Source organism: Colobus angolensis, unplaced genomic scaffold (assembly GCF_000951035.1).
Source record: "Colobus angolensis palliatus isolate OR3802 unplaced genomic scaffold, Cang.pa_1.0 Scaffold56, whole genome shotgun sequence".
NCBI classification, from domain to species: Eukaryota; Metazoa; Chordata; class Mammalia; order Primates; family Cercopithecidae; genus Colobus; species Colobus angolensis.
In genome coordinates, this window is record NW_012119154.1 from 11090595 (window position 1) to 11117158 (window position 26564).

The 26564-nt window shown below is 39.6% G+C and overlaps 1 protein-coding gene across 1 annotated transcript in view; it reads left to right on the plus strand.

Annotated features, from left to right (window-relative positions):
• Nucleotides 1-26564, plus strand: part of LPP (LIM domain containing preferred translocation partner in lipoma) — a 729048-nt gene that overhangs the window by 352494 nt on the left and 349990 nt on the right. The window contains exon 5 of the mRNA XM_011961602.1: nt 17196-17321. Coding sequence (XP_011816992.1) covers nt 17196-17321 — 126 coding nt within the window. The remainder of the gene's footprint in view (nt 1-17195; nt 17322-26564) is intronic.

Genomic DNA, 26564 nt, shown 5'->3' on the forward strand with positions numbered 1-26564 from the left:
TAAATAAATAAATAAATAAATAAATTTATTTCCCACCCTTTGTACGTTTCCATGGCATGACCCTTTGCTTTATATCTCTGACTACATGATATGGAATATGGGACATGGGAATTGAATACTTTTTTTGTGGTTTCCAATTTTGGTAACATTTTAAGGGGTCAAAAAAGAGTTCAAGGAAAAAAAAGACTTGAGAATGATTAGCTAATGTATAAAGTTAACATCATATTTCTAAGTATTTGAATTTTGGGGAGTGTGAGAAAGTAGCTTTTGAAATTTATCATGTCTGAGCTTATGAAACCTGTGTTATCAAAATGAAAAGTAAGAAACATTTCTTCCTTGAGGTTATAAAAAACAAACTCAACAGCAAAATTACCTGACAAGTTCTTTTGATTCATGAATCCACACAATTGTTGCACATCTCTTCCAGCTCCCTCACCACATATGAAAGTTTTCTTAATGTAAAAGTAAACCTTTTTGCCCTACCTCTAAAAACTTCTATCTACCAATTTTATTATTTCATATTATTTTGTTATGCAAAAGATTCCTGGAAAATTATCTACGATCATAGATGATCTTATGGATATCTTTATAGGTATTTCAATATAGAAATTTCAAACAAATATATTTCCCTTTTATGCACAAACACAGAGTTCAGAAAATATAGTTCATTTAGTGTTTGCTATACTGCATGTGTGGACTAACTGGTAAGGTGACTCTCTAGAATGGCACAGCTTGCCTAGATAATCTGTAGCAGTGGTTTTTAAACTATTAATATCTTAGAATTGCTTCAGGAAATATTACTAGAGGAGATAGGGGATAAAGCAGCTCTGTCTGTATATGTTTCATACAATGGGTTTCCATGTCTGATTTCATTTTTACCAGGGGCTCTGCTGCTTAAAAAGGGGGTGCCAAATATCTATTTTACTATCAAATAGTTCATCTTATTGTGGTTATTCTTATAGTTCTTGTTTTATTGATGAATAGATCATATATGTATTGTTCCTTATTACCCTATCTATGCAAATTAACCTTTATTTTAATTGTAAGGGGTTACTTTAAAAATATATTATTTGTAGTATTTTTATTTTATGAGGATTGGAATTCAGTAGAAATCATTCAATGAGTAGGTAAATATTGTGAAAAGTGAAGGGTTTTTGTTGCGTATTTAATTTTGCTTTCTTATTTGAACCGAACAGTGAACAATGAGGCTACTTGTGTATACTCAAGTTCAGACCACTTTAACCATGACCCTGCCCTTACTTGTAAAAGAGTTGGCTTAAACTCGGAGTTGGCCTAACTCTTGCAGGTTTACTGTGATTGCTTTTGAACAGCAAAGATAATGACAGGCAAGTTGCGAAATGTCATTGTAGATCTATGCAGTATTAGAGGTTAAAAAAAAAAAAAAAAAGAAAAGGACGTGGAAGGTGCATACCCTCATTTTTATAGAGGTAAAAGTTGAGTTCCAGAAAGTCAAAGAGACCGCTTGATAGTCTCAGGGGGACTTGGTCTTGTGTAGGCTGCTTCTGTAGGGCTGACCGTGTGAAAGAGAGACCCCGTGGAGTAGCACTGAATAATGGAGTTTATCTTAAGGATTGATCTGAATGAAATCTGATACCAGAAAGCTCAGGGTCAGGGCAGATTTGTGGCTGAACTCTTGCCATCTTTCTTTTCTTCTCATTGCTCTTTTTCTTCTCTCTCTTCCTCTTTTCCTCTCCTCCCTCTCCGTTCCTCTGCTACTCTAGTGTTTGCATGTTCATTGTTTTCCTCTACCCAGTGATAGACTTCCTACTTCTTGTTGTATGTTTGGATTGTTAATAATTAACCATGTATGTCATCTTTTTGGTTGATCATGGCCATAGCTCATCCCTGTGGCATTGTGGCATTTTTTTTTTTTTTTTTTTTGAGTTTCACTCTTGTTGCCCAGGCTGGAGTGCAGTGGTATGATCTCGGCTCACTGTAACCTCTACCTTCCAGGTTTAAGCAATTCTCCTGCCTCCAGCCTCCCAAGTAGCTGGAATTACAGGTGCCCACCACCATGCTGAATTTTGTATTTTTAGTAGAGACGGCATTTCATCATGTTGGCCAAGCTGGTCTTGAACTCCTGACCTCTGGTGATCTTCCCGCCTCAGCCTCCCAAAGTGTTGGGATTACATGCATGAGCCACTGTGCCTGGCGGCAGTTTTGTTACATGTTTTTCAGTCCAAATGCATAAGAGAAGGAGGTTTATTTGCCCATCTAATCTCCTTGTCACTGTCCAAAAGTTAGGTTCGCCAGCCTATTAATGGACCCTTGGTTCTGTGGGCCTCAGCGTTCTGAAATAGAGTCACATGGCTCAAAACATGTCTCTTTTGGCAACAAAGGATGGGGGCAGGACCATTTCCTTGAAAGGAGATTTGGTTTGGCCAAATGTTGCTAACGCTAGGTAAGTGTGTTAGGGCTGAAAAGGATAAAATAATACTAATTGTGAGGAAAAAAATCCAAGCATTTATCAAACCTATTGTTTATGTTCTATCTTGACGTTTGATATGGTTTGGATGCTTGTTCCCTCCAAATCATGTCAAAATGTGATCTCCAGTGTTGGAAGTGGGGCCTAATGGGAGATATTCAGTCATGGCAATGGATCTCTTATGGTGGCTTAGTGCCATCCCCTTGGTGATGTGTGAGTTCTTCCTCGGGGTTCATGTGAGATCTAGTTGTTTAGAGAGTGTGGTACCTCTCCCCAACCCTTGTTCCTCCTCTCACCATATGACATGGTAGCTCCCTGTTGCCTTCATTCATGATTATAAGCTTCCTGAGGCTCTCATCAGAAACTGACTGGATATTGACACCATGCTTCTTATACAGCCTGCATAATCATGGGCCAATTAAACCTCTCTTCTTTATAAATTACCCAGCCTCAGCTATTATTTTATAGTGAGGCAAAAATGACCTAATATAATGTTTTTGTGCTTTATATGAAAAACTCTTGTCTTCTGTTGTTACCTTATTTCTTGTTTATTTAGTACTCTGTTCTCAGTTGTCAAGCCAGTATTCCACTTCAGATTACGAAAATATATTCCCTCTTATGAATGCTCTAGTGTTTGCTCCCAAGACAGCATTTGAGACAACTTTTCCCACTGCCCTTAACATGTGGAGAGGGTGTCCTTCTCAGATAGTAATACGACTTGAGTTTAGGCTGGTTTTGTACATTAGAAAAGTTGAATTATATTTCTGTTAGTCATTAGATAAGAAGTTTTTGTTGAGGTCCGCGTGTTTCCTAAACAAAGGAATGAACACACAAGACAACACAAGACAAGACAAACATGGCGGCCGCCCCGAACGACATGCTCCGCTTTATTTTGTACAGTCGTTTGTGGAATGTTACCAAGTCACAAGACACATTGTTGTTTTTCTGACCTTTCCCTGACTTTCTGGATTTTCAAGATGTTTACACATAAACAAGCCCCCAGGGTCTGCTGTTTGCAGCTGGCTCCTTAGTCCTCCCTGTTTGCAGGGAAGGAACGCCCTGCTTCGTTTGCAAGAGCAGGACTTATCGGGAACGCCCTGCTTCATTTGCAAGAGCAGGACTTATCGGGAACGTCTCCTTTGCGAGCATATAGTCCTCTACATTTCCCCTTTCTATATTTACAAGTTTGAATTTCTTTCAAAACCATCATTACATGTTGGGCTCCCTGGGATTTGGTGTTTGCCCTTTGGCACCGTCTCCAGCAGACTGACAATTTACTACGGCCAGCATAGCCAGGAATAAAGTCAGTGGGGTTTTGGGCTGTCCAGCTTGTTGAACAACCCCTTCAGCTTCTTGAGTTAACTTTTTCAGTTGTCCCCATGTCCGGGGTTCCACACGCTGAGTTCTGAAAGTGAATGTTCTCTGGGCATTCAGATTTAGCTCCTGGAATTCTTTCAGGAACTCTTCGGATTGGCTCCTCTTCGCTATGGCACTGTTTCAACCGTCGAGATGGAAACCACTCGTCTCCGGCACCCGTACGGACAAGAGCATAGCCTCGGCCCCATTGTAAAACTTTTCCTTTTAAATATTTCCCTTGTAATGAAGGATAATACACCCACAGATTACTGTTTTGCAGCTTTTCTAAATGCTGTTGAAAATGTTTCACTGCTGCAGACTGCTGTAATTGGCGCCAGTGGTTGAGAAAATTTAAAGTAAAAAGGGCTTTCAGAATTTGATGTTTTGCCTTTTTGTTTTAAAAGTTGTAATTTTAAGGTAGCACTGGCTCTTTCAATAATTGCTTGACCTTGACTGTTAAATGGAATACCAGTGGAATGACTAATATGGTATAAAGAAAGGAAGGCAGCCAATTTACGAGAGCAATAAGCAGGGGCATTATCAGTTTTTAGTTCAGCAGGAACTCCCATACCCGCAAAACAAGTAAGTAAATGAGTAATAACAGAGTCAGCCTTTTCAGAAGGCAATGGTGTAGCCCATTGGAAATGTGACCAGGTATCAATTGTATGATGAATGTATTTTAAACGACCAAAAGAAGGAACATAAGTTACATCCATTTGCCAAATGTGATTTTGTTGAATGCCTTGAGGATTAATACCTGGACTTTAAAAAGGTGCAATAATAGGAGCACAAGATGGGCAGGCTCTGACAATAGCTCGGGCTTGACAGCGTGTTATAGAAAATCACCATTGTAATCCTAAACTATTAGTATGATGTAGTTGGTGCTCATCCTGAGCCCGCTGGACACTGCCAATGAGTAAAGAATCAATCTGACTATTGCCAAAAGATAAAGGTCCTGGCAAAGCTGAATGAGAACAAATATGAGTGATAAAAAGAGGGGCAGTGGGGGAAGTAAGAGTTACAAATAAAATAATTTTTGTAAAGGAGTTTGAGGAAATAATGGTAAAGAAGTCTGAGAAATATATTTAGTTACATATACAGCATATTGGGAATCACTAACTATATTACAAGGAGTTTGAGGCCAGTCTTGTAGAACCATAAAAATGGCTGAAGTCCAGTATCTAGCCTTTCCATTGCTTGAAGCATCAGTAAAAAAGGTGGGACCTTTAACTGGAGTGTAAGAGGTAGGATTATATGGCAGTAAAGAGAAAAAGAACCAGTATACTCAGTGCAAGCCACTTGCCAACCCTCATGATTTCCCAACAGAGAATAATTTTTATAGGGTCAGCACCAAGCAACTGAGGAGCTCGATGTCATCCTTTAATAATTAATTCAGCCGATTTATCAATATATGGGTGAATTTTCTTAATGGCTTTATTAGCCAAAAACAGCCACTCCAGAATATTATTATCTTGGTGTAAAATGGCCATTGGCGAATGGGGAGTATGAAAAAGACACAATGAAAGTGGAAGATTGGATGCAATATAATCAAGGTGAGCTTCACTAATTGTATTTTCTACAAATGACAATTATTCTTCTGCTACAGGGGATAATTGATGAGAACTATTTAAATCTGAATCTCCTTCCAAGGTAGCAAATAGATGTTGCAATTTGTAAGTAGGGATGATAAGAGCTGGATTAGGAAGCCCAGGTTGTAAAGTCCCCATAGGTTGAATACAAGCCTTTTCAGCTCTAAGATCAGTTAATAAGTGAGATTTTCCACTTTTCTTTTTAATGACAAACACAGGGGAATCCCATGCAGAAGTACTTGGTTCTATATGCCCCTCGGCCAATTGCTCCTTAACTAAATTCTTTAAAGCCTTAAGTTTTTCTTTAGATAATGGCCACTGTTCCACCAAAACAGGAGTTGTAGTTTTCCACTTCATTTGTAAAGCTTGAGGCTTGTGGACAGTGGCTAAGAGTTTAAAGGATTGTAGCCCATTTTGAACATCATATTTTTGGCAGCTGAAGAAATATGAGGAAGGCTTAAAAAGGCACCAAATTGTTGTAAAAGATCTTGGCCCCAAAGGTTAATATTCATGGGAACAATATAAAAGAACACTTTTCCTTGTTGTCCTTCAAGTCCTACACAGCTCAGGGGCTCGACACTTTGGTAGACTATAGAAGCAGTACCTAGGCCGGATAGAGTAACCGATACTTGTTTCTTTTTCCAATGATCAGGCCGTTGAGCCAAACATATAATAGATACATCTGCACCTGTGTCGACTCATCCCTCAAAAAGTATCCTATTAATTTGCAATGAACATAAAAGTTTTTGATCAGAAACTAAAGTTTCCCACAAAACAGTTTTCCCAGTACTACCGAAACCTCCTTGACGAGACACATCTCTAGATAGGAAAGGAAAAAAAGGCAATAAAAGCAGTTGTGCAATACGTTCCCCTGCCTCTAGGCGCATAAATTGTGAGACTTGTACCATAATAAGGATTTCATCAGTAAAATCAGGATCAATAATTCCTGTGACCACCATTAACTCCCGCATAGCGTTGCTGCTTCGACCTAACAAAAGTCCTACATGTCCCTTTGGCAAAGGGCCACACACTCCAGTAGTTAACTTATATATTCCTCCATTAGGAGACAGAATATAAGGTTGAGCAATAGCTAAGTCAGCAGCAGCACTCTGCTTAGTTGCAGCATAAAGCTGGGAAACAGGGGTATGGGGTGATAGCCTTAAGGATGACTCGAAGTCATTCCTTGATGTTGTAAGCCATCGCTCACTGGGTATTGTGGTAAGCCTGCATTGTAATTGTTGGGGCCCCAAGCCTGTGGGCCCCAGTTCCTGTTTCCCGGGAGGGTTGACAATAAATTTCCACTCTTATCAGTTTTTGAACGGCATTCATTTGTCCAATGTCGACCTTCTCTACATTGTTTGCACTCCCCAGAGGGTAACTTTTTCTCTTTTAGAGCAGAAGAGCCTATTTTTATCTGGCATTCCTTTTTAAAATGACCGGGTTTCCCACATTGATAGTATATACCTTGTTTAGAATTGCCTTTTAAAGCATTAGAAAGTGCCCCAGCAAACAATTGAGCATTGTAAATAGCTCCCCCAATGCCTGCACAAGCCCAAATATTCTCATCTAAATTAGCTCCACTGGCCTTTAAAGGTCTTAATAATTTTTTTTGCAGCTTTCATTTCTTTCAAAAATTTAAATTGTAGGGCTATAAAAGTCACATTCTGGCCACCGTTTGGGAACTGAGCATTGGGGCCGAAAGCAGCCCATGTTATTGGGAATAGATCTAATTCCTCGAAATCATCCTTTTCCTTCAATTCCTTCTTTTCTCCTACAGGAGGAAAAGGCACAGAGAAAACCTGAACTGACATAGGCAAAGAGGTTGGAGGTAGAAGCAAAGGGAAATCTTTTTAACAGGGAAGGCTCGTGGTGGAGAGATAGGAGAAACAGGAGCAGCGGCACCTTGCAATTTTAACAACTGTTGTAACATCTCTAAAATACGCTGCAAATCAGATTTTCCTTCAGATGAAGGAGGCATTAGCTCTTCTTCCAATTCCTTGTCCTCAGCAACCGAGGCGTAAATATGTTCCTCTCTAGGATCATTCCTCTCTAAAGCTTCAGACGCCTCACCTCCTGTGGCAGTATCGCCACGCTCTGAGTCAGTTTCAAATAACTCTAATGCCTGAGTAATGGAACTACACAAAGTCCACAAAGTCAGAGGCATCGTTTGCCCTCGCTGATGAGCTGGATGCAGGACTTTAACCACTTGTAACCATTCCTTTCTATTTAACTGCACTTTGGTTTGATATTGAAACCAATAACAATGTTGTTCAACACGGGCAAACAATTGCTTCAAAGTCTTTTCTTTTACTTCTACTCCTATAGACATCAACAGTCCCTGGAGTAACTGCAAATATTCAGAGGCCAGAGAGGTGGAATGCCTCATAATTTTCCCGTGGGTCCCCCTTCATTTATTTACCTGCCCGGGGTGTTCCCCCTCTGGTTCCTTGCTCTCGTGGAGCCACGGACCCTGCTCACTGCGCCAGATGTTGTGGTCCGCGTGTTTCCTAAACAAAGAAATGAACACACAAGACTACACAAGACAAGACAAACATGGCAGCCACCCCAAACCACACGCTCCGCTTCATTTTATACAGTCGTTTGTGAAATGTTACCAAGTCACAAGACACATTGTTGTTTTTCTGACCTTTCCCTGACTTTCTGGATTTTCAAGATGTTTACACATAAACAAGCCCCCAAGGTCTGCTGTTTGCAGCTGGCTCCTTTGTCCTCCCTGTTTGCAGGGAAGGAACGCCCTGCTTCGTTTGCAAGAGCAGGACTTATCGGGAATGCCCTGCTTCGTTTGCAAGAGCAGGACTTATTGGGAACATCTTGTTTGTGAGCACGTAGTCCTCTACAGTTTTTAGGGAAGGGGATTGTTTTTGTTTTTAAATTTCTCTCTCTTCCACGTAGATTTACAGAGTATCAAAGAACATAGTGAATTAGGTATCTCTAGGCAAAGGTGCAGGTGATATTTTTCAGTAGAATATATAGAAACTCCTCACGGTTGGATATCATGGCTTTTCTACACTGCATAGTACTTAGCCTAAACTATTTTCTAGAGCAGCTTGAGAGAAAAGCCATCCACTCATATCCATCATGAGAGTGATGCTATGCACATTGGTGTCACGGAAAATTAGACAAAGAGGAGTCAGTTATCAAGTTAGCGGGTTATTTGTAAGTCCTCCTCCCCTGGAGAGGGTACATTTGGGGAAATGGGTAAGTAGGGTGTTTGGAAAGGTAAACAACTTCAACTGAATGAGTGGGAAAGAGGATACACATCCCAATAGGAATGAATTCATTTTTTCCCTAACTTACAGCAGTTTGTATCTCATTCCATTAAATGACATTTCTGTTAGATAAAATAGATCATATTTTGTGCAATTCTCACTACTGAATACTACCTGTCTCCACTAAACATTACTAGGATCTGTTTGGTGAGGCTGCTCATATTATTATACAGCATGAGAGATTATATCAAGTAGAAATGTTACTGTCTTCATTTTTATTTTTATCCAAATACGTCTTAGCCGTTATTTGGACTGTCTATTGGTATTTCCATGGCATCATTAACCACATATATGACATAATATAGGTTGTTTTTAAGGGGGAAAAAAACTATAAATTCACTCAGTACCCACCCTTACTCTCCCTGCCCCACACACTTAAATGTTCATGGTGTTAGAAATCCACTTAGAAAAGTTGTTTTCAAAGTGAGAACACCTCACTTTGAGAATGACTCAGACCATCACCATCATTGAGGATGTTGAGAACATCTTCAGATCAGCACCATTACTAGCACCTATGAACTTAGTAGAAATGTAAGTTCTTGGACCTCACCCAAGAGGTACAGATAAGAAACTGTGGCAGGTGCAGCCTGGTAATCTAAAGTTTAATAAGTCCTCCAGTGGCTCCGTATAGGCTAATGTTTGAAAAACACTGATCTAGGATTGTGTTCTTTATAGTTAATTCCTGGCACCATTACACATGTTCAGATGCCTAGAAGCCCATCTACTGAAGCCTCTCAGTAACTTAGTTTTACTTTTGATCAAAGTACTTTTTAACATCACATACTCAATTGCCTGACTATTAACAGAGCATTTATTTTGAGACTATTGTCTAAGTAACAACTACATAACTAGCATTTATTGAATGTTTACTATGTGAATATCACTTAGTGTGCATGAGCCTATTTAATTTTTACAACTGCATGTGGGACCCAGAGGGCTCAAGTGAATTGCTGAAGGTCGCAAAGCCAGCAATTGGGAGATCCAGGTATTACAGCCTGACTCTAAAACCTTCACCAGTGTTCTTTTTTATTAGGGATGCTTTGAGGAAATAATAAAAATGATTATAGATAAATAAATATTGATTGTGTCCCCAATTTCATCAAAGACAGATGATAGATAAAAGATTGATCTAACTTACAACAAAACAATTACACTTTCAAGAGAAACTAGATAGAAACAGTTTGGATATTTCTCTCCTCCAAATCTCATGTTGAAATGTAATCCCCAATATTGAGATGTGGGCTGATGGGAGGTGTTTAGGTCCCTCATGAATGGCTTGGTGCCTGTATGAGTCTGTTTTCACACTACCGATAAAGACATACCCGGATTTGGTAAGAAAAAGAGGTTTAATTGGACTTATAGTTCCACATGGCTGGGGAGGCCTCAGAATCATGGTAGGTGAAAGGCACTTCTTATATGGCGGTGGTAAGAGAAAATGAGGATGATGCAAAAGCAGAAACCCCTGATAAAACCATCAGATCTCGTGAAACTTATTCACTACCATGAGAACAGTATGGAGGAAACTGCCCCCATGATTCAAATTATCTCCCACTTATTCCCTCCTACAACATGGGGAATTATGGGAGTACATTTAAGACGAGATTTGGATAGGGACACACAGCAAAACCTATCAGCGCCCTCCCCATGGTACTGGTCATACAGAATGAATTCTCTGTTAGTTCACAGGAGAGCTGATTGTTTAAAAGAGTATGGTGCCCCTCGTCCGTGTCTCTTCTACCCCCTGTCACCTTATGAAACGCTGCCTCCCATTACCTTCCTCCTTGAGTAAATGCTTTCTGAGGCCCTCACCAGAAGCAGATGGCAGCTCCATGCTTCCTGTACAGCCTCCAGAACCATGAGCCAAATCAACCTCTTTTCTTTATAAATTACCCAGCTTCAGGTTTTGTGTTATAGCAATCCAAAACAGACTAACAAAATAGTGTGTTTTGTTACTTAAAAAGCACACACTTTAAAAATTCCTTTAGTTATCACCATCTTTTTCCCCGCTGATATTAGAAAGAAGAGAGTAATACACTTTACTCACTGTAACAGAAAAAAGGTGCAGTGAAATTCCTGTTGTATTATTAAATTTAAATGAAACCACCATTGAAAAGAAAAGTTATATGTAAACACAATGTAATGTTTTGTATTATTATCCTCTTAGGTTTTACTAAGTTGAGAAAGTTTTATATTCCTAAGTTATCAGGGAAAGCTTTTCTAATTAATCACAAAAGGAAGCTTAAGCTTGGATAGCGTCTGGGAACCCCTTTGTTTTCCATCTGTGATCAGTGGTAAGACATTCCTTGAGCTCTGTGAAGCACAATTGAAAAAATATTGATTTAGTATATTTAAGATAGATTTCTCTAAGGATTATGTGGTTACTTTCTCAGGCCTGTCATGGAGCAGTCACATATAAATTCTGGCTTTCCGAATTCATATTCTGTGATGTGTCAGTATGGCTGTTTGTCTACCTCAAAGATTCTGAAGGTTGTTGAAGATTAGTTCGTGGTCATGTATGTTTTGAGTAAGACGCTGGGCATTGGATCTAATTCTAGTATGTAAACATCCAAGGGTGGAGACTGTTTCTTAATTAAATAGACCATTCCCCTTGGCCTTTTGTTTCCTTTAATAACCTGGATAAGATTTTCCTGTGTAACAGTTTTTATTTGATGATTAAGTTTCTGATTTTTCTTTTCATAGCACGGTACTTTTCAGTTAGTCCTGCTCCTCTACCTTGAAACCGAAATGAATACTGAACAAATAGGTCGTTAATGTATTAGGCAAGATCTGTTTATTTTTATCCCATTTCGCAATCATTAAGTCCATAATTAGTTCAGGCAAAGATCATCTGTGGATGCTAAAACCACTGGGTGGGTGAAAGGTTTTTGACAAGTAGCATACTCACAGTGCCCGAAAGTATCACCTCACAGATTATTTTTAATTTAAAAATTTTGCAGTCATGCTTAAAGTGGTGAAATGTAGACACTACCTTAATTGAGTCATGAAACTCGGCATCACCACACGTGGGCCAGACTGACACCATGAGCTTCCTGATGGGATGCAGCAGAAAGGATGTGGCCTCATGCATGTGATATTCTGGCCTAACTTACTTAATCTGGATCCAATCATCAAGAAAAATCAGATTTGTGGACTCTTTATAAGACACCTGACCAGAATTATTTTAACAGTTAGCTTTATAAAAATCAAAAATCAGCTAGGACCCTGTTCTAAATTAAAAGAGAATAAAAAAACATACCATTTTATTATGTGATGTTTGGATTTGGGGTGGAAATTAACAGTAGATAAAAGGACACTACTGGCACCAGTAGTGAAATGTGAGTATGGGTGATACCAGATAATACTGTTTCTCTGTTAAATTTCTCCAGTGTGATAATGGTTTTGAAAAAATTAGAAATTCTTAGGAGATGCAAACTGAGGTGGGGGTGGTTTTGTAACATCTTACAGATGGTTCAATTGCAACAGCAAATCTAATTTAAGTAGACAGAAAGACAGTGTGATGAAATGGTGGCCACTGATGAATCTGGGTGAAGGATGGGTGAGTGGAGTTTATTGTAATAGTTGTTCAACTTCTCTGTGAATTTAAATATTTTTGGATATAAAGAATGAACAAGTAAATAAATACAAATGAATGCTCTTTCATAACTAATTGCTGGTACTCCTCGTCTATCACCTGTAGTTAGTGGGTTAGTGATAGTTGTGCTAAAATATGACCCCTTTAAAATCAGACTCTTGATAATGGCCTAAGTTTATTTCATTCACACACTGTAAATTTTGGTTCTGGGCTCTTGTTTATTGGACTGTCTTTATGTACTTACAGTGGGGGAGACATCATCCTATAATTCTGCTGGCGGCACTTACTATGATTTGTCAAGTCGTAATAAATCCCAACTGTGGTTTGGTGAGCTTTTATCATATATGTATTCAGAGAATACATAAAAACAAATATAAAAATAACATGTTCGAATGGTTTCTTCATGGGTCCTTGGTAAAAGGATGCTGTCACTAGACACTTTTGGTGCCCCACCTCGCATCCTCCCCTCCCACCTTGGTAAAAGGATGTGGTCCTTGGTAAAAGGATGCTGTCACTAGACACTTTTGGTGCCCCACCTCGCATCCTCCCCTCCCACCTTCGTGTACCAGCGGCTGCTACAGCGATCAGCTCTGCACTGTTATGACCTGGTAGCACTTGGCTTCAACTGCAACACCTTTCACTTTCTTTCTGTGCCGGGTCTTCTCTACATTCGTTTACCTTCTGAGACTTGTGAGACTTATTCACAACCAGGAGAACAGTGTGGGGGAAACGGAAACTGTCCCCATGTTTCAATTATCTCCCCCACGGTCCTGCCCACAACACATGGGGATTGTGGGAGCTACAATTCAAGATGAAATTTGGGTGGAGACACAGCCAAACCATATCTCCTTCCTTCTCTGCTTAACTCTTTCTAGTCCCTCAGTACTGTTTCTCGGAATTGATTCCCCCAATAAATGACCTACATGCAAGCTTTTCTCGCAGGCATTGTTTTTCTTGGCAGAACACAGACTAAGACGATGTAATCTTTGAAATCTCTCTAGTGATGGTCGAAGAGTGTGGGGATTGTTATAATTACGTTCACTACTTTGTAAAAGTTTGTGGTGATAACTAGAAAAAGCACTAGTCAGGAGAATCTTCCTTGTTACTGGTGTTGAGAAGGTCATTTATCAATCAGGTAACTAGCAGAGCTACAGGGATAGGAAGTTAGGGAGAAGACATGTTGGTAAGTCTATTGGATTCTGTTGCTTGGTTATAGGACTTTGGACCCTGGTCTCTAGTATAAGGGGTTGAAAGTAGCAAGAGCCCCTAAATCTAAAAGTAAATGAGTGTCTAGAGATTTGTGGCAGGACCTGGGCAGGACAACAGTTATTTGAACTGAGATATAAAATTGAGACTTGAGAGTAAAAAAAAGGCCTATCTAGTTCATAATGGGGTTGAAATATAGGAGCAAAGCTACTATAGTATTTGCACAGTCTTCTCCCCCGCCCCACCGTGCTGCCCTGTTATCCAGTTTTTGTGCAAAATCACACAGCATTAGACTGGAACTTGTAATAAGTTGCATCGACCTAATTCGAGAAACTGAAAATAGGAAGCAGTCTGAACTTAGAGGGTAGGGAGAATAAGGACGCTGGAAACTAATTGATGTCTTACAAGCACAGACTGGTTGCATATCATAATTACTTGTTTTATTGTATAGTTCAGGGTAATTCTGTGACTTGTTGAGTCTCAGTGGGTAGATATTGCAGTGACTTCAGCCATAGGCAGTTGATGTACTTTCTGCTTCAGTAAAGTACAGATGTAGAAGACCTGATTAAATCCTGTCTCTATACTAACACCCCGAGGGAACACTTAATGAATGATGCTTCCCTCAAGAAGAAGAATAATTAACAAAAGCTATATTATTCATATTAATTTATAGTTACTGGTTGCTATAATTAATGCTATTTAGGAAAATCGTCATAATTATAGCACTTTACAACTTACAGAGTATTTTCCCATCCATTTTCTTATCTGAATCTTGTAACATCACCTTGGCTTAGGTAGAACATGGGATATTCTCTTCATTTTATAGATAAGAAAACTATGGCCCAGGGAAAGATTTAAGCAGACACCACTCTACCACCCTTGTCAATATATTGGACTATCTAAGAGTATGTGGAAATACACTTACCAAGTTTATGTCTACTATAATATTTGATGTCTGCACACAAGAGAGTCAACTTTACTCAGTTTTTAGTTGCCTTCCATAACAATAATGTCCTGCCTTTGCTTGTACCAGGACCCATTACCCAGAATGTTCACATGAATTTTAAATGTTAAATGGAATTTTCCTTAATAATACCACAATGTTTCATAGTTGTTACTGCCCTTGGAGACAAACGTGAAATCTCCTCTGATAGAGGGATTAGCACCTTGAAAACATCTGTTTTCAGTATATAGACCTGTTGGCCTGAAACGGCTTAATCAGACTGGAAATTCAGACTCAGAAAAGTCTGAATTTCAACCAACCTGTCATGTCACTCTTTTTCTCTTTTTGGCTATGGCAAGAGAGTTGAAGAAAATCGCTCAATTTTACAAGGCTAGCCTTCAAATCTAGGCCATCCAGCTTGATGATATACACATACTTAGCAGTGTGAGCATGTACACACCCACACGTGTGTGCACACACAGATACACACTGAACCTCTCTGGTTCCCTTTTTATATCAAATTCTAGAGTACCCACTGCTTACTGTTGTACCTCTAACTGCATTTACCCAAAAGATAGTGCTATGAGAAAGGTTACTGCCTGTGTCACAGTCTGTCATTATTCATTGGTTTATTTATTCAGAAATACTTATTAAACACTTATATGGGCTAGGCCTTGAACGAGATTCCGAGGAAACAGGAACAAAACAGACAAAGCTTCTCGTGAAGCTTATATGTTCTAGGAGGGGAGACTGAAAATAAACAGAAAAATACACATGGTGGTAGTTATTATTAAAAAATAGATTTAAAAGGGTAAGGGAATAAGATGATGTGATGTAGAGGGGTCATAATAATACATCCAGAAGGAGAAAATCATAAGGTGCCTGCTTTAGATAATGTGATAATGTGAACACTCTCTCTATATATATATATATATAAAATATATGTGTGTACATATATGTGTGTGTGTATGCATATGTGTGTGTGTGTGTATATATATATATGTTTGAGACAGAGTCTCACTCTGTCGTGTAGGCTGGAGTACAGTGGTGCGATCTTGGCTCACTGCAACCTCCGCCTCTAGGGCTCAAGCAATTCTCCTGCCTCAGCCTCCCAAGTATCTGGGATTACAGGGACCCGCCACCACGCCCAACTAATTTTTGTATTTTTAGTAGAGATGGGTTTCACCATGTTGGCCAGGCTGGTCTTGAACTCCCGGCCTCAGATAATCCACCTGCCTTGGCCTCTCAACCTGCTGGGATTACAGGCATGAGCCACCGTGTCCGGCCTGAAATCCATGTTTAAAGAGGGCTGACATACAAGGAAGCCAACTGCCTCCTGAGGTAGGTTTGGCTCCAAGGACCTGGGCCACAACTTCAGAGACAGCTGATGTTACTATGCTTGAGACAGATCAGGCCCAGGAAGGATTAACTCAAGCTGACTAAGTTCAAAAAAGAATGATCAAAGCACCAGATCCCATTATGTTTCTTTTACACAGAAAGTTAAATAAGCTGCAAGACTCAGGTAAGGTGGTTTGGTGAGTAAGCTACTAGGGCATACGGAACTAGTGGTCTTCACAGGCCATTACCCTTTACACCTGCTTCAACGTATTCACTAAAATGACAGATTGACTTCAAGGGTTATAAGATTTAGTGCTAGCCTGTCATGGCACCCTACTTGTTGTTCTTATGAAGATATTCTAGTTTCTTGGTTGGTTAATGCTTTCTCTAAACTCTTGCAGACACCAGATACTCTCTTGATATTTTACGTCCTTAGACTAAGTCCAATAGAATTGATTAGATTATTGTAACTTTCCACTATTGTATTGCCGTTGAGTTTTGCTGAAGATACACTTGGGTCTCTTAATGAAGTTTTAAGAGCTTCTTCCATACACATACATGATCATTATTAAACTGTCACTTTAAAAGGTTATTTTTTTTTACTTCACCCTGCCTCCAAATACTAGGGTCATCTCACCTTATACATCCTTGCTTTTAACTCTAGACAGATTCTTTGCTTCTTTTTTCCCAAACTTGATCATAATTCCTGGAAACACCCTGTCTCGATATTATTGCCCTCTACTCTCCTGTTGATTCTGAGTGCAGGTGATACGAGGTTCTGACATAGGAAATCCGGAGATCCTGACTTTGCTCTTTGAGCATAGCATTGTCTATGCTCACTACGACATGCTTCTTCTGCAGCCCCTTGGCAGAGCCCTAAGAGGTCTCTTTCCAGTTCATGTTCTAGGTGCATCCCTTGGGTCTTGCCATCTCTAGCACACATACATACCCGATACCCCCGAACCTCAGACTTCCAAGCACTCTCACGCTCCAATGTCTTCAAGTGCTGATTCCTCTTTCTGGAATGTCAGTGTCCCTTCCCTGCTCCTTGCTACTCCGATAAATATTATTCTAGGCAGTGGTTTCAAAACACCAAGAGCTTGTGAGCTTTCTTCACCTGATTCTGCTCTTTAAGTGCAGGAATGGAGACATTTATTTTCCTTTACTTGTATACTTATTTAAAAAAAAAAAAGAAAAACAACTTCTAAATAAGTGTGTGACCCGGGACAAATCTTTTATTTTTCAGTTTTTGTATCTGTCACAAAGTGATAATTCTATCTCAGCCTACCTCACTAAGATTTTATGAAAGCTTAATTAAAAAAAAAAAAAGAGGTGCAGAAAAACTTGGACAAAACCACATTATAACTTGAGAAATTTGAACTTATAATGATATCGATGGAAATTTCCTTTATTAACATGTCTGTGTTGCTTCCAGCAAGGAAACCCCGGAGGCAAGACACTTGAGGAGAGGCGCTCCAGCCTGGACGCTGAGATTGACTCCTTGACCAGCATCTTGGCTGACCTTGAGAGCAGCTCCCCCTACAAGCCTCGGCCTCCGCAGGTTAGTGCCACCCACAATCGTCTCCACACAGCCATTCCCAGTTATTCTACTCTTACAGAAAGAACATGCTGCATCTGAGAGCTCTTTTATTCTTTTCTTTCTTTCTTTCTCTTTCTTTATTTCTTTTTTCTTTCTTTTATCCTTCCTTCTTTTCTTCTCTTCTCTTCTCTTCTCTTCTCTTCTCTTCTCTTCTCTTCTCTTCTCTTCTTTTCTTTTCTTTCGATGGAGTCTCACTGTGTCACCCAGGCTGGAGTACAATGCCACAGTCTTGGCTCACTGCAACCTCCACCTCCCGGGTTCAAGCAGTTCTCCTGCCTCAGCCTCCTGAGTAGCTGGGATTACAAGCACGTGTCACCAGGCCTGGCTAATTTTTGTATTTTTAGTAGAGTCGGGGTTTCACCATGTTGGTCAGGCTGGTCTCGAACTCCTGATCTCGTGATCCGCCTGCCTAATCCTCCCAAAGTACTGGGATTACAGGCCTGAGCTACCATGCCCGGTCCTTTTATTGTTTCTTGATCTTCTTAGAGTCAATGATTTAAGTTGTCTTTTTATTTAATATCAATGTGTGTTAGTCAACTGGCAGAAATTTCTTAAATTGACTCTTTGAGTGCTTTCTTTAAAAATAACACAACATTATACAAAAATATTATATAAACAAGTAAATCTCTTATTCTATTGCCTTGCTCTTTTTGCAGCTTTGTCTATATGGTTATGTTGTTACATGTTGTTATAGTTTTCACAAATATGACTTAGCTTGGCTATGCAAGGTTAAGGTGAAGAGCTATGTCTTTTGCAAAGAAATTACTTTTGTTGGATATTAAGGTGGTTTTCATTATTTTTGTCATTGTTATAAATAATGCTACAAGGGACATATTTGTGTATATTTTCGTTGGAGTTATTTCCTGGCCTCAGATTTCTAGGAGTGGGGTTGCTACATTGATGAGTGTGACCACTTTATTTACTTTTCTTTCCAAAGGTTGTGAATAGTTTATACTGGTACCACCAATTAGTTTGAATATATCAGTTTCTCCTCAAATTCACTAGAATTTGATGGCTGCAATTAATCTGTGTTTTGTAAGTGCAAATGGTGCCTTGTTAGCTTTTCTTTGCTTTTTTATTTTTTACGTCTTTATTTTTGCCTACTTTGGAGCTTGGCTATTTTTCTGCGTCTTCACTTAATATCTGCATTCCAGAAGCTAATCTTCCAACTGCCAGTGATCATTCCCTGCCTCTCTAAAGTCTTGAAAGAGTTGTAGCAAATCTGTTTCAGGGCTTCCAAGTCCTCAGAAGACAGCCATCAGAACTGTAGCTGCAAACATTGGACAAGCAGCATTGTCACCGTGCTGTTGGACTCTTGTGTGACATTTGCTTGACTAAGTGAGAATGCGTACAGCCTCTGAACCTCACTCCAGTTCTTGAATGGTAGCTTCTGTATTTACAGTGGTTCCTTTCTTGAATTAAAAACTAGTCTTGTTTCTCTGCTGTCAGTCATTTCAATACTTAACTGCTTGTAAGGTGGCAGAACTTTCTTCTTCTTTTTTCTTTTATGAGACGGAGTCTCTGTTGCTGAGGCTGGAGTGCAGTGGCACAATCTCAGCTCACTAAAACCTCCACCTCCTGAGTTCAAGCAATTCTCCTGCCTCAGCCTCCTGAGTAGCTGGATTCCAGGCGCCTGCCACCACGCCCAGGTAATTTTTGTATTTTAGTAGAGACGGGATTTCGCCATGTTGGCCAGGCTTGTCTGGAACTCCTGACCTTAAGCGATCCGCCTGCCTTGGCCTCCCAAAGTACTGGGATTATAGACGTGAGCCACTGTGCCTGGCTGCTGTCTTCTTTAGATCCATTCCCTTTACCTTTTCTAAACATATAATGGAATTGTCAGCAATGTGGGGATTCATGGCAAAATACACTATCGCTTGGGTCTTCCTCGCTGTCCCTTCTCTTGGCTCTGTTCATCCTGTGAGCAGTAAAAATGTACTTTGTCCCTGTAAATGTGTACTCAGCTCCTCATCTGTAGCAAGCCCTGTGGTCTTTTGGGGGAACTGATGAGGCAGAAAAGTGGATAGTTGAGAGGAAGAGAAATAGGACTCTGTTGTCATCTTCTAATAGCCTGTAATTTTATATGGGAGGCTATGGCCTATACTGTAGGAGCACAAAGAAGATAGTGATATATTCTTTTGAAGGTGACATAGTCAGATAATTCTTATTAAAAGACTTGCATTTTCATCTGAAGGGGTAAGTGGAATTGTATTGTTTGAGACAGCAGCATGGAATAGCCTGAGCCACAGGGCTGCAAGCACCAAGGCTGCATTTAGAGATCTGTAAGCAACCAGATGGCTGCAGATGAAGCCTTCGAAGGCGTGTAGTAGAATATAGGTCTGGGACCAGCCTGGCCAACATGGTGAAACCCCATCTCTACTAAAAATACAAAAATTAGCTGGGCATGGATGGGGGGAGCCTGTAATCCCAGCTACTCAGGAGGCTGACGCAGTAGAATTGTTTGAACCTGGGAGGCAGAGGTTGCAGTGAGCCAAGATCGTGCCACTGTACTCCAACCGGGGGACAGAGGGAGACTCCATCTAAAAAAAAAAAAGAATATAGGTCTGGAAGTTTCCTACAGATAGCATGTAGACACGTTTAAATGTTAGATTATGATTTTAATCTGTCTTTTGTAGATAATGGGATTATTTGAAGGTTCTCAATTGGGGAAATCTAAGATTCATTCCTAAAAAGGAACATAGGAAGTAAGACCAACTCTAGAAAGATGCAAGAGAATGAGCCCAGGTCAGAAAACTGTTCTCCAGCAAGCCACACTTCATACATTCTTTTAAGTTCTATGGTACATGTGCACAACCTGAAGGTTTGTTCCATATGTATACATGTGCCATGTTGGTGTGCTGCACCCATTAACTCATCATTTACATTAGGTGTATCTCCTAATGCTATCCCTTCCCCCTCCCCCCCTTTCCCCACCCCACAGCAGGCCCCATACTTTCTGACCATTGTTTGATGTTCAGCAATGTTTTTGATTCCACCTGAGCAAATGCCCCAAATCTCATATCTGAAGACAGGAAGGCCACTGATATTGCCACTGGACACAGTGGTATCACGCCCAAATGCTTTTTGGTGCTCCCTTTCCTTTTCTTTTTCTTTCTTTTTTTTTTTTGTTTGAGATGGGTTCTTGCTCTGTCGCCCAGGCTGGAGTGCAGTGGCGTGATCTTGGCTCACTGCAACCTCCGCCTCCCAGGTTCAAGCCATTCTCCTGCCTCAGCTTCCCGAATTTATGGAGGATAACAACAGTGTTTCTGGCTGCAGTGAATTTGGGGTAATGACTTTGGCTTACATCTACTTTATAAAAAATCATACATGACACTGCATGGATTTATGCAACTACCCTAATATTTAAAACTAAAATTTCTAAACATTTTAAATGTGTTTGTCAGGGAGTAGTTTTAGAAGAATAGATGTGAAAAGTTCAGGCGTATTCCTGTAGTGAATTACAGATAAAATGTGAGCATACAGTATCAGAGCTTTAGTGGGCCTTCTAGGTCATCTAGCCAAACTTACAGGTGTGTGCCGCCATGCCCAGCTAATTTTTTGTATTTTTAGTAGATACGGGGTTTCACTTTGTTGGCAAGGATGGTCTCGATCTCCTGATCTCATGACTGACCCACCTCGGCCTCCCAAAGTGCTGGGATTACAGATGTGAACCACTGTGTCCTGCTGCCCCTGGTTTTTTTTAAACAGAGTTTTCATTTAAATCTTTTTTTCTTCCCCTAAATCCTTACAACCTAATAGACACTGAGGGGATCATGCTTTGAGGTTTATTGTTTAATACAACCTTCATTCTTTAAGGCTGTGTCTATACATGCCTCTCATAAACCATTGCATTTTAATAGGTTTGTTCTGCAGCTACGTTTTGTTTGAGGAATCTTTCTGAGCACACAAATTCATCATCACTGGTATTTGGACAGTACTGATTGTGAAGCACTTTCACATATATTCTCACTTGAGGGAGATATAGATATCTCAATTCTGAGATGTGCATGATGTGCTTCTTTCAGGCATGACGAAACTAAGACTCACCAAGATTAATGATTTCTCCTTGGCCATATGCTTGAGCACTGTGTGAGCACAACTGGACTTTGAATTTTGACATGTGCTTGATTTTAAGTTCTAAACACCAGATTGGGGGTGTCAGGTTTTGTTTTCATTTTTGTAATGTTTTTACCATCGATGAAAGCTGGCATCAGTCATCTGAGTGACACTGTCCCTTGAATGTAGCTTTCCGATAAAAAGAAAAGCATTCAGAAGGTTAAAAAAATTTAATTGTAATGGCCATTAAGTAGAATAAGTTCATAATTATGGTAAAGTACACTTTCAATGTGTCTGTTCCATTCAGAAATTAAAGGATGATCCATTCTAATTTTTTTCTTTTACTATAATTTCACAAAGCAAGAGTTAATTGGGAGATACATCTCATCCTTTTGAATTATCTTCCCTCTGGTAGAACTGAATTAGATGTGTTAATATTTATTGGTTAACATAATTATAGGCTGTGAGAACAATAATCACACACTTAAAATATTAAAAGTATGTGCCAAGAGAAGATGATGTCTGTAGTAGACTGTGCTGTGTTATAATTAAAAGGTATTTGAAAAGTCCTAAAAATGTAGACCGTTAATGCCCAACATTGATGTTTCTATTTTTGTTCAAAGCAAATTTTGAAACCTATAGAATCACCTGACTACTTGAAATAGGCTAGTAGGTCTGTGATTTCTCATTAGTCAAACATGTGTTGTAAGCTTTTTTGAATTCATGTCTCTATCATCTTTGGAAGGCTGCTTTGACTCATGGTCTAAGGAAAATGATATATATGTGGAATGTTTATATAGTAAGAGGTTCCAAGGAGCTCCATTCTTTTAGCAAGTCTGAAAAATGTCTGAGCTCTTGAAAATAGGTTTTACTAGAGCATTTTCTTCCTTTTATTCTAGGGAGTATTTTCTACTCCCAGATTTTCTGACTTTAGTTCTGTTCACTTACTAATCCATATATTGATTTTGGAAATTTGGCTTAATTCCACATATTCATTGATTCATTGATTCATTCACCTAACATTTGATGAGATCATCCTCTGGATCAGTCATTGGAGATTTCAAGGTTAGTATCAACAGGTCTTTCCTTTAGAGTGATTTTTAATCTTACAGAAGAGATAAGCCCATAATCCCATAAGTAAAAGGGACTCAAAAGAAGGGCTTCAATGTGCTAGTTAAATTGTCAAGTAAATCACCATGTGTCAAAATTATTGGGAGATAAAATACAGGAATACCAATATTGTACCTTATACCTTTCCATGTCAGGGAGGACTGCATACAGCAGGCCGTATTTGAGCTCACTTGGCTTAAAGTGTTATGGGAAGGGCATGAGATTCAAGGTGCCAGAATAACAAGAGTGAGAAAGTCAAGGAACGTGGAAAGTGAATATTATTTGAAGCATAAGTTTGTCTAATAGGGTGTGTAAAGTGTAAATGGGATTACTGCTGAAAAACTCAGACTTACTTAGTAGTACCTAAGTAGCCCTTTTGATGCCCAAGGGCTCTCGTAGTTAGAAAGATAAATTTATGGGGGGACAGCAACCGTGTTACTGGCTACAGGGATTTTGGGGTAATTACTTTAGCTTACGTCTACTTTATTAAAAAAATCATCCATGACACTGCATGGGTCTATGCAATTAAATTACATTAGTGTTTGAAACTAAAATTTCTAAACATTTAAAATTTGTTCGTCAGGGAGTAGTTTTAGAAGAACAGATGTGGAAAGTTCAGAGGTGATCCTGGAGTGAATTGCAGACAAAATGTGATCATAGAATATCAGAGCTTTAGTGGGCCTTCCAGGTCACGTAGCCAAACTCTTACTTTGCAGATGGAAAGCTTTTGCCCAGAGAGGGAAAGAACATTGCTGAAGGAGGCTTATTTAGAGACAATTTAGTGATTCTTTTTATTTTCCCTGAACCATGACATAAAGGCCCAGCTTGATGATAAAACCACGAGGGGAGAGTTTGGCTTCCTTTGGTATCACAATTGGTTTACACCAAAAAGTCTTTCTTTTATGGTAACTTCTTTAAAATATGCCTCAAACAGATAATAAAGAATTAGGCATATCAAATATGTACCTCAAAGGTAAACAGAAAACTTATGACGTTGTAACATCTTTGAGCTAGTGTATATCTACACCCAACCCATTAGGTAGGCATGGTTTGTTAGTGTAAGTACAGCTTAGACTCTAGAAGCTGTGCATGGGTTGGAATGAAATTCTGTCTATTTCTTAGAAGATAAGGGATCAATTATGAACTTATGATTTTTGTTTTCCTTCTTTGATCAGAGTTAGGGTACAGTAGTCATCTTCTAGTTTCCAGTACAAGGCTGTCTTTTTTCCCCTGAGTAAGTTTGGCAGGATTGGAGCTGATGACGAAGTGACTTGGAACACTTTTCAGAAAAATTATCTTACATTAATATTTCATGGTGGCTGGAGATTTAGTAATTTTTGAATCACGTTGCTTTTGAATTGATTAAATGGGCTTTCACTATCCTCAGACTAGTGTGATACTGTGAAATAATAAGAAATAATATATAAACATATTTTTCTACTCCAGTTTCTGAATCAGTGTTTATAAATCCTTATAATTTCCTAGGTGATAGGGGTGCTAGTAGCATCTTTTGTTCTAATATTATTTTGTTATTGACCTTGGTTCCCAACCCAAGGCTACTGAATTCCATGGAATTTCCTAAGCAATGGAAATATCTGTTGTTTTGATGAGGCAACTCTTGGTGGGCTCCTGGATTTCGGCTGGTTACCAGAATGACCAAGCAATGATTCGAAGCTTTAATCTCCACCTCCCATCCTCTGGAGATGAGAAAGAGTCTAGAGACTGAATGAAGAGCAGATCACGCCTATGTTTTCAAGTCTTTATAAAAATCCCTAAAGTACAGAGAGGTGTCAGGTTGGTGAGCACATCTTTATTCCAGGAAGGTGGCGTACCCCAACTCTATGGTAACAGAGCTTCTGTACCCAGGACCCTTTTGGTTTTAGCCCTGTGTACTTCACCATCTGCCTAGCCATCTGTATCCTTTATCATATCCTCTATAATAAACTCATAAACGTAAGTAAGCATTTCCCTGAGTTTCATGAGCAATTTTAGCGTATTATCAAACTTGGGAAGAGGATAATGGGAAACCCCAATTTGTAGTCAAATCAGACAGAAGTCTGGGGAACCAGTGACCACCCCTACTCTGCCCCACCACTGCAGCTTGTGATTGACATATGAAGTGGAAACAGTCTTGGGGGACTTGAACCCTTAACCTGTGGGATCTGCAGTAACTCCAGGTAGATTGTGTTGGAACTGAATTGAGTCATAAGTCACCCATCTGATAGCAGAGAATTGCTTGATGTATGAAAAATAAACCCACACATTTGGTACCAGAAGTGAAGTGTTCTGGCCAGGCGTGGTAGCTCACACCTGGAATCCCAGCACTTTGGGAGGCTGAGGCAGGTAGATTGCTTGAGGTCAGGAGTTCGAGACCAGCCTGGTAAACCAGCCTGGTAAACATGGCGAAACCCCAGCTCTACTAAAAACAAACAAACAAACAAAACTTAGCTGGGTGTGGTGGCATGCTCCTGTAATCCCAGCAACTCCAGAGGCTGAGGCAGGAAAATTGCTTGAACCCAGGAGACGGAGGTTGCAGTGAGCTGAGATCGTACCACTGCACTCCAGCCTGGGCAACAGAGCAAAACTCTGTCTCAATAAATAAATAGATAGATAGATAGATAGATAGATAGATAGATAGATAGATAGATAGATAAAAGCGAAGTGTTCTGTGAGTAGCATAGAGAAGTGAGTTTTTCTTCTTCAACTAATATAAAAAAATTTGGAGATATTTTGAAAATAAGAATAGGGTGGGGCATAGTCTGATAGCCTCGTCTCCAAGTTTGCCAACGAGAAAAGCATTGACTTCTTGATTCCCTGAGGTCCCCTCTCTGAAAGGAGCTCCATTTGTGTGAACCTGTCCAGTTTACCAGTTTGTGGTTCCTTTTTGTTATTTCAAAACTGGGCATGGTGACTACACTCCATTCCCCCTTTTCAGGAGATAGAATATTATTCTAAAGCTACAAGAAATAAGATGTTGGCTCAAAGCAGCAGCTCACACAGTCATTCCCATTTCATTTTGGGATTGTTAGTTTGTGTCTGGAATTTGTCTTAAAGCTTCAGGACTTTGAAGGTTGGAGGCTGATTTGGAAACTGAATACTGAAATGCTGTGTGGTCATATGGACACATCGCTAACTGCAATCACAGCACTCCCACACTGGGTTCCTTTCATAGAGCAATAATGTATGAGGCAACCTGAGAAATTATTTCAGGTATGTGTGTGTTGTATTTAGAACTTTTTATAAGAATTCGTGTGGTCTGAGGGCTTGGGTGCAGTGTAATCAGGGTGGAGTCTTGTGGTGCCCTGGATCTTCCCTTCTCATGTGTTCTGTGTTCTAACTTGCAAATGCCATGAGGAGCTGCAGGGGTGATTAATTAGTAATTAAAATGTTTAATATTTCATATTATTCAATGCAAGCCAAACATGTAGGCTACTGGAAGATGAAAGCTACAACATGCTGATACTGTGTGATGAGACATAGACTGTCCCTGCAGACTAGAGACTTTGCTGTTTCTGGCAAGGCTGCTTGGGACTTGAGACAGGAAATGGGTAATACTCTTTTGGAAAAGAAAATGAGTGTGGATAGTGGTATCTTCCTCCTCCTCCTGTATTCTCTTGGGAAAAATTTAGGAGCTTTTCAGGATCTGCTGAGAAATGGATTTGTCTATGTATGGGCATTGTCTGCTTAATAATAGCTTTCTTTAAGAGCTAGGGTAAAAGTTGAAACGTTATAGAAACCTCTGTTATATGATATTAAGTGGAATACGGTAAAATAAAATGTGCAAAACACCATTTTTAAAGAGAAAGGGATCTTATTCTTCACAGTGCCCATGTTTTATTTAGAGGATCTGGGTTGTTTTGGATTTACCTGTACCCGCCAGAAAACTTCAACAGTTAAATAACAATGATTTGGGGGTGGAGGAGTGGTTAGCTGACTCAGAGTTGCATGCCATGACTTTTATGACAGGCAATTAATTTTTAGATGGTATATAATTGCATTTCAATAACATTTATACCCCATCATTTTTTTTAGAAGATG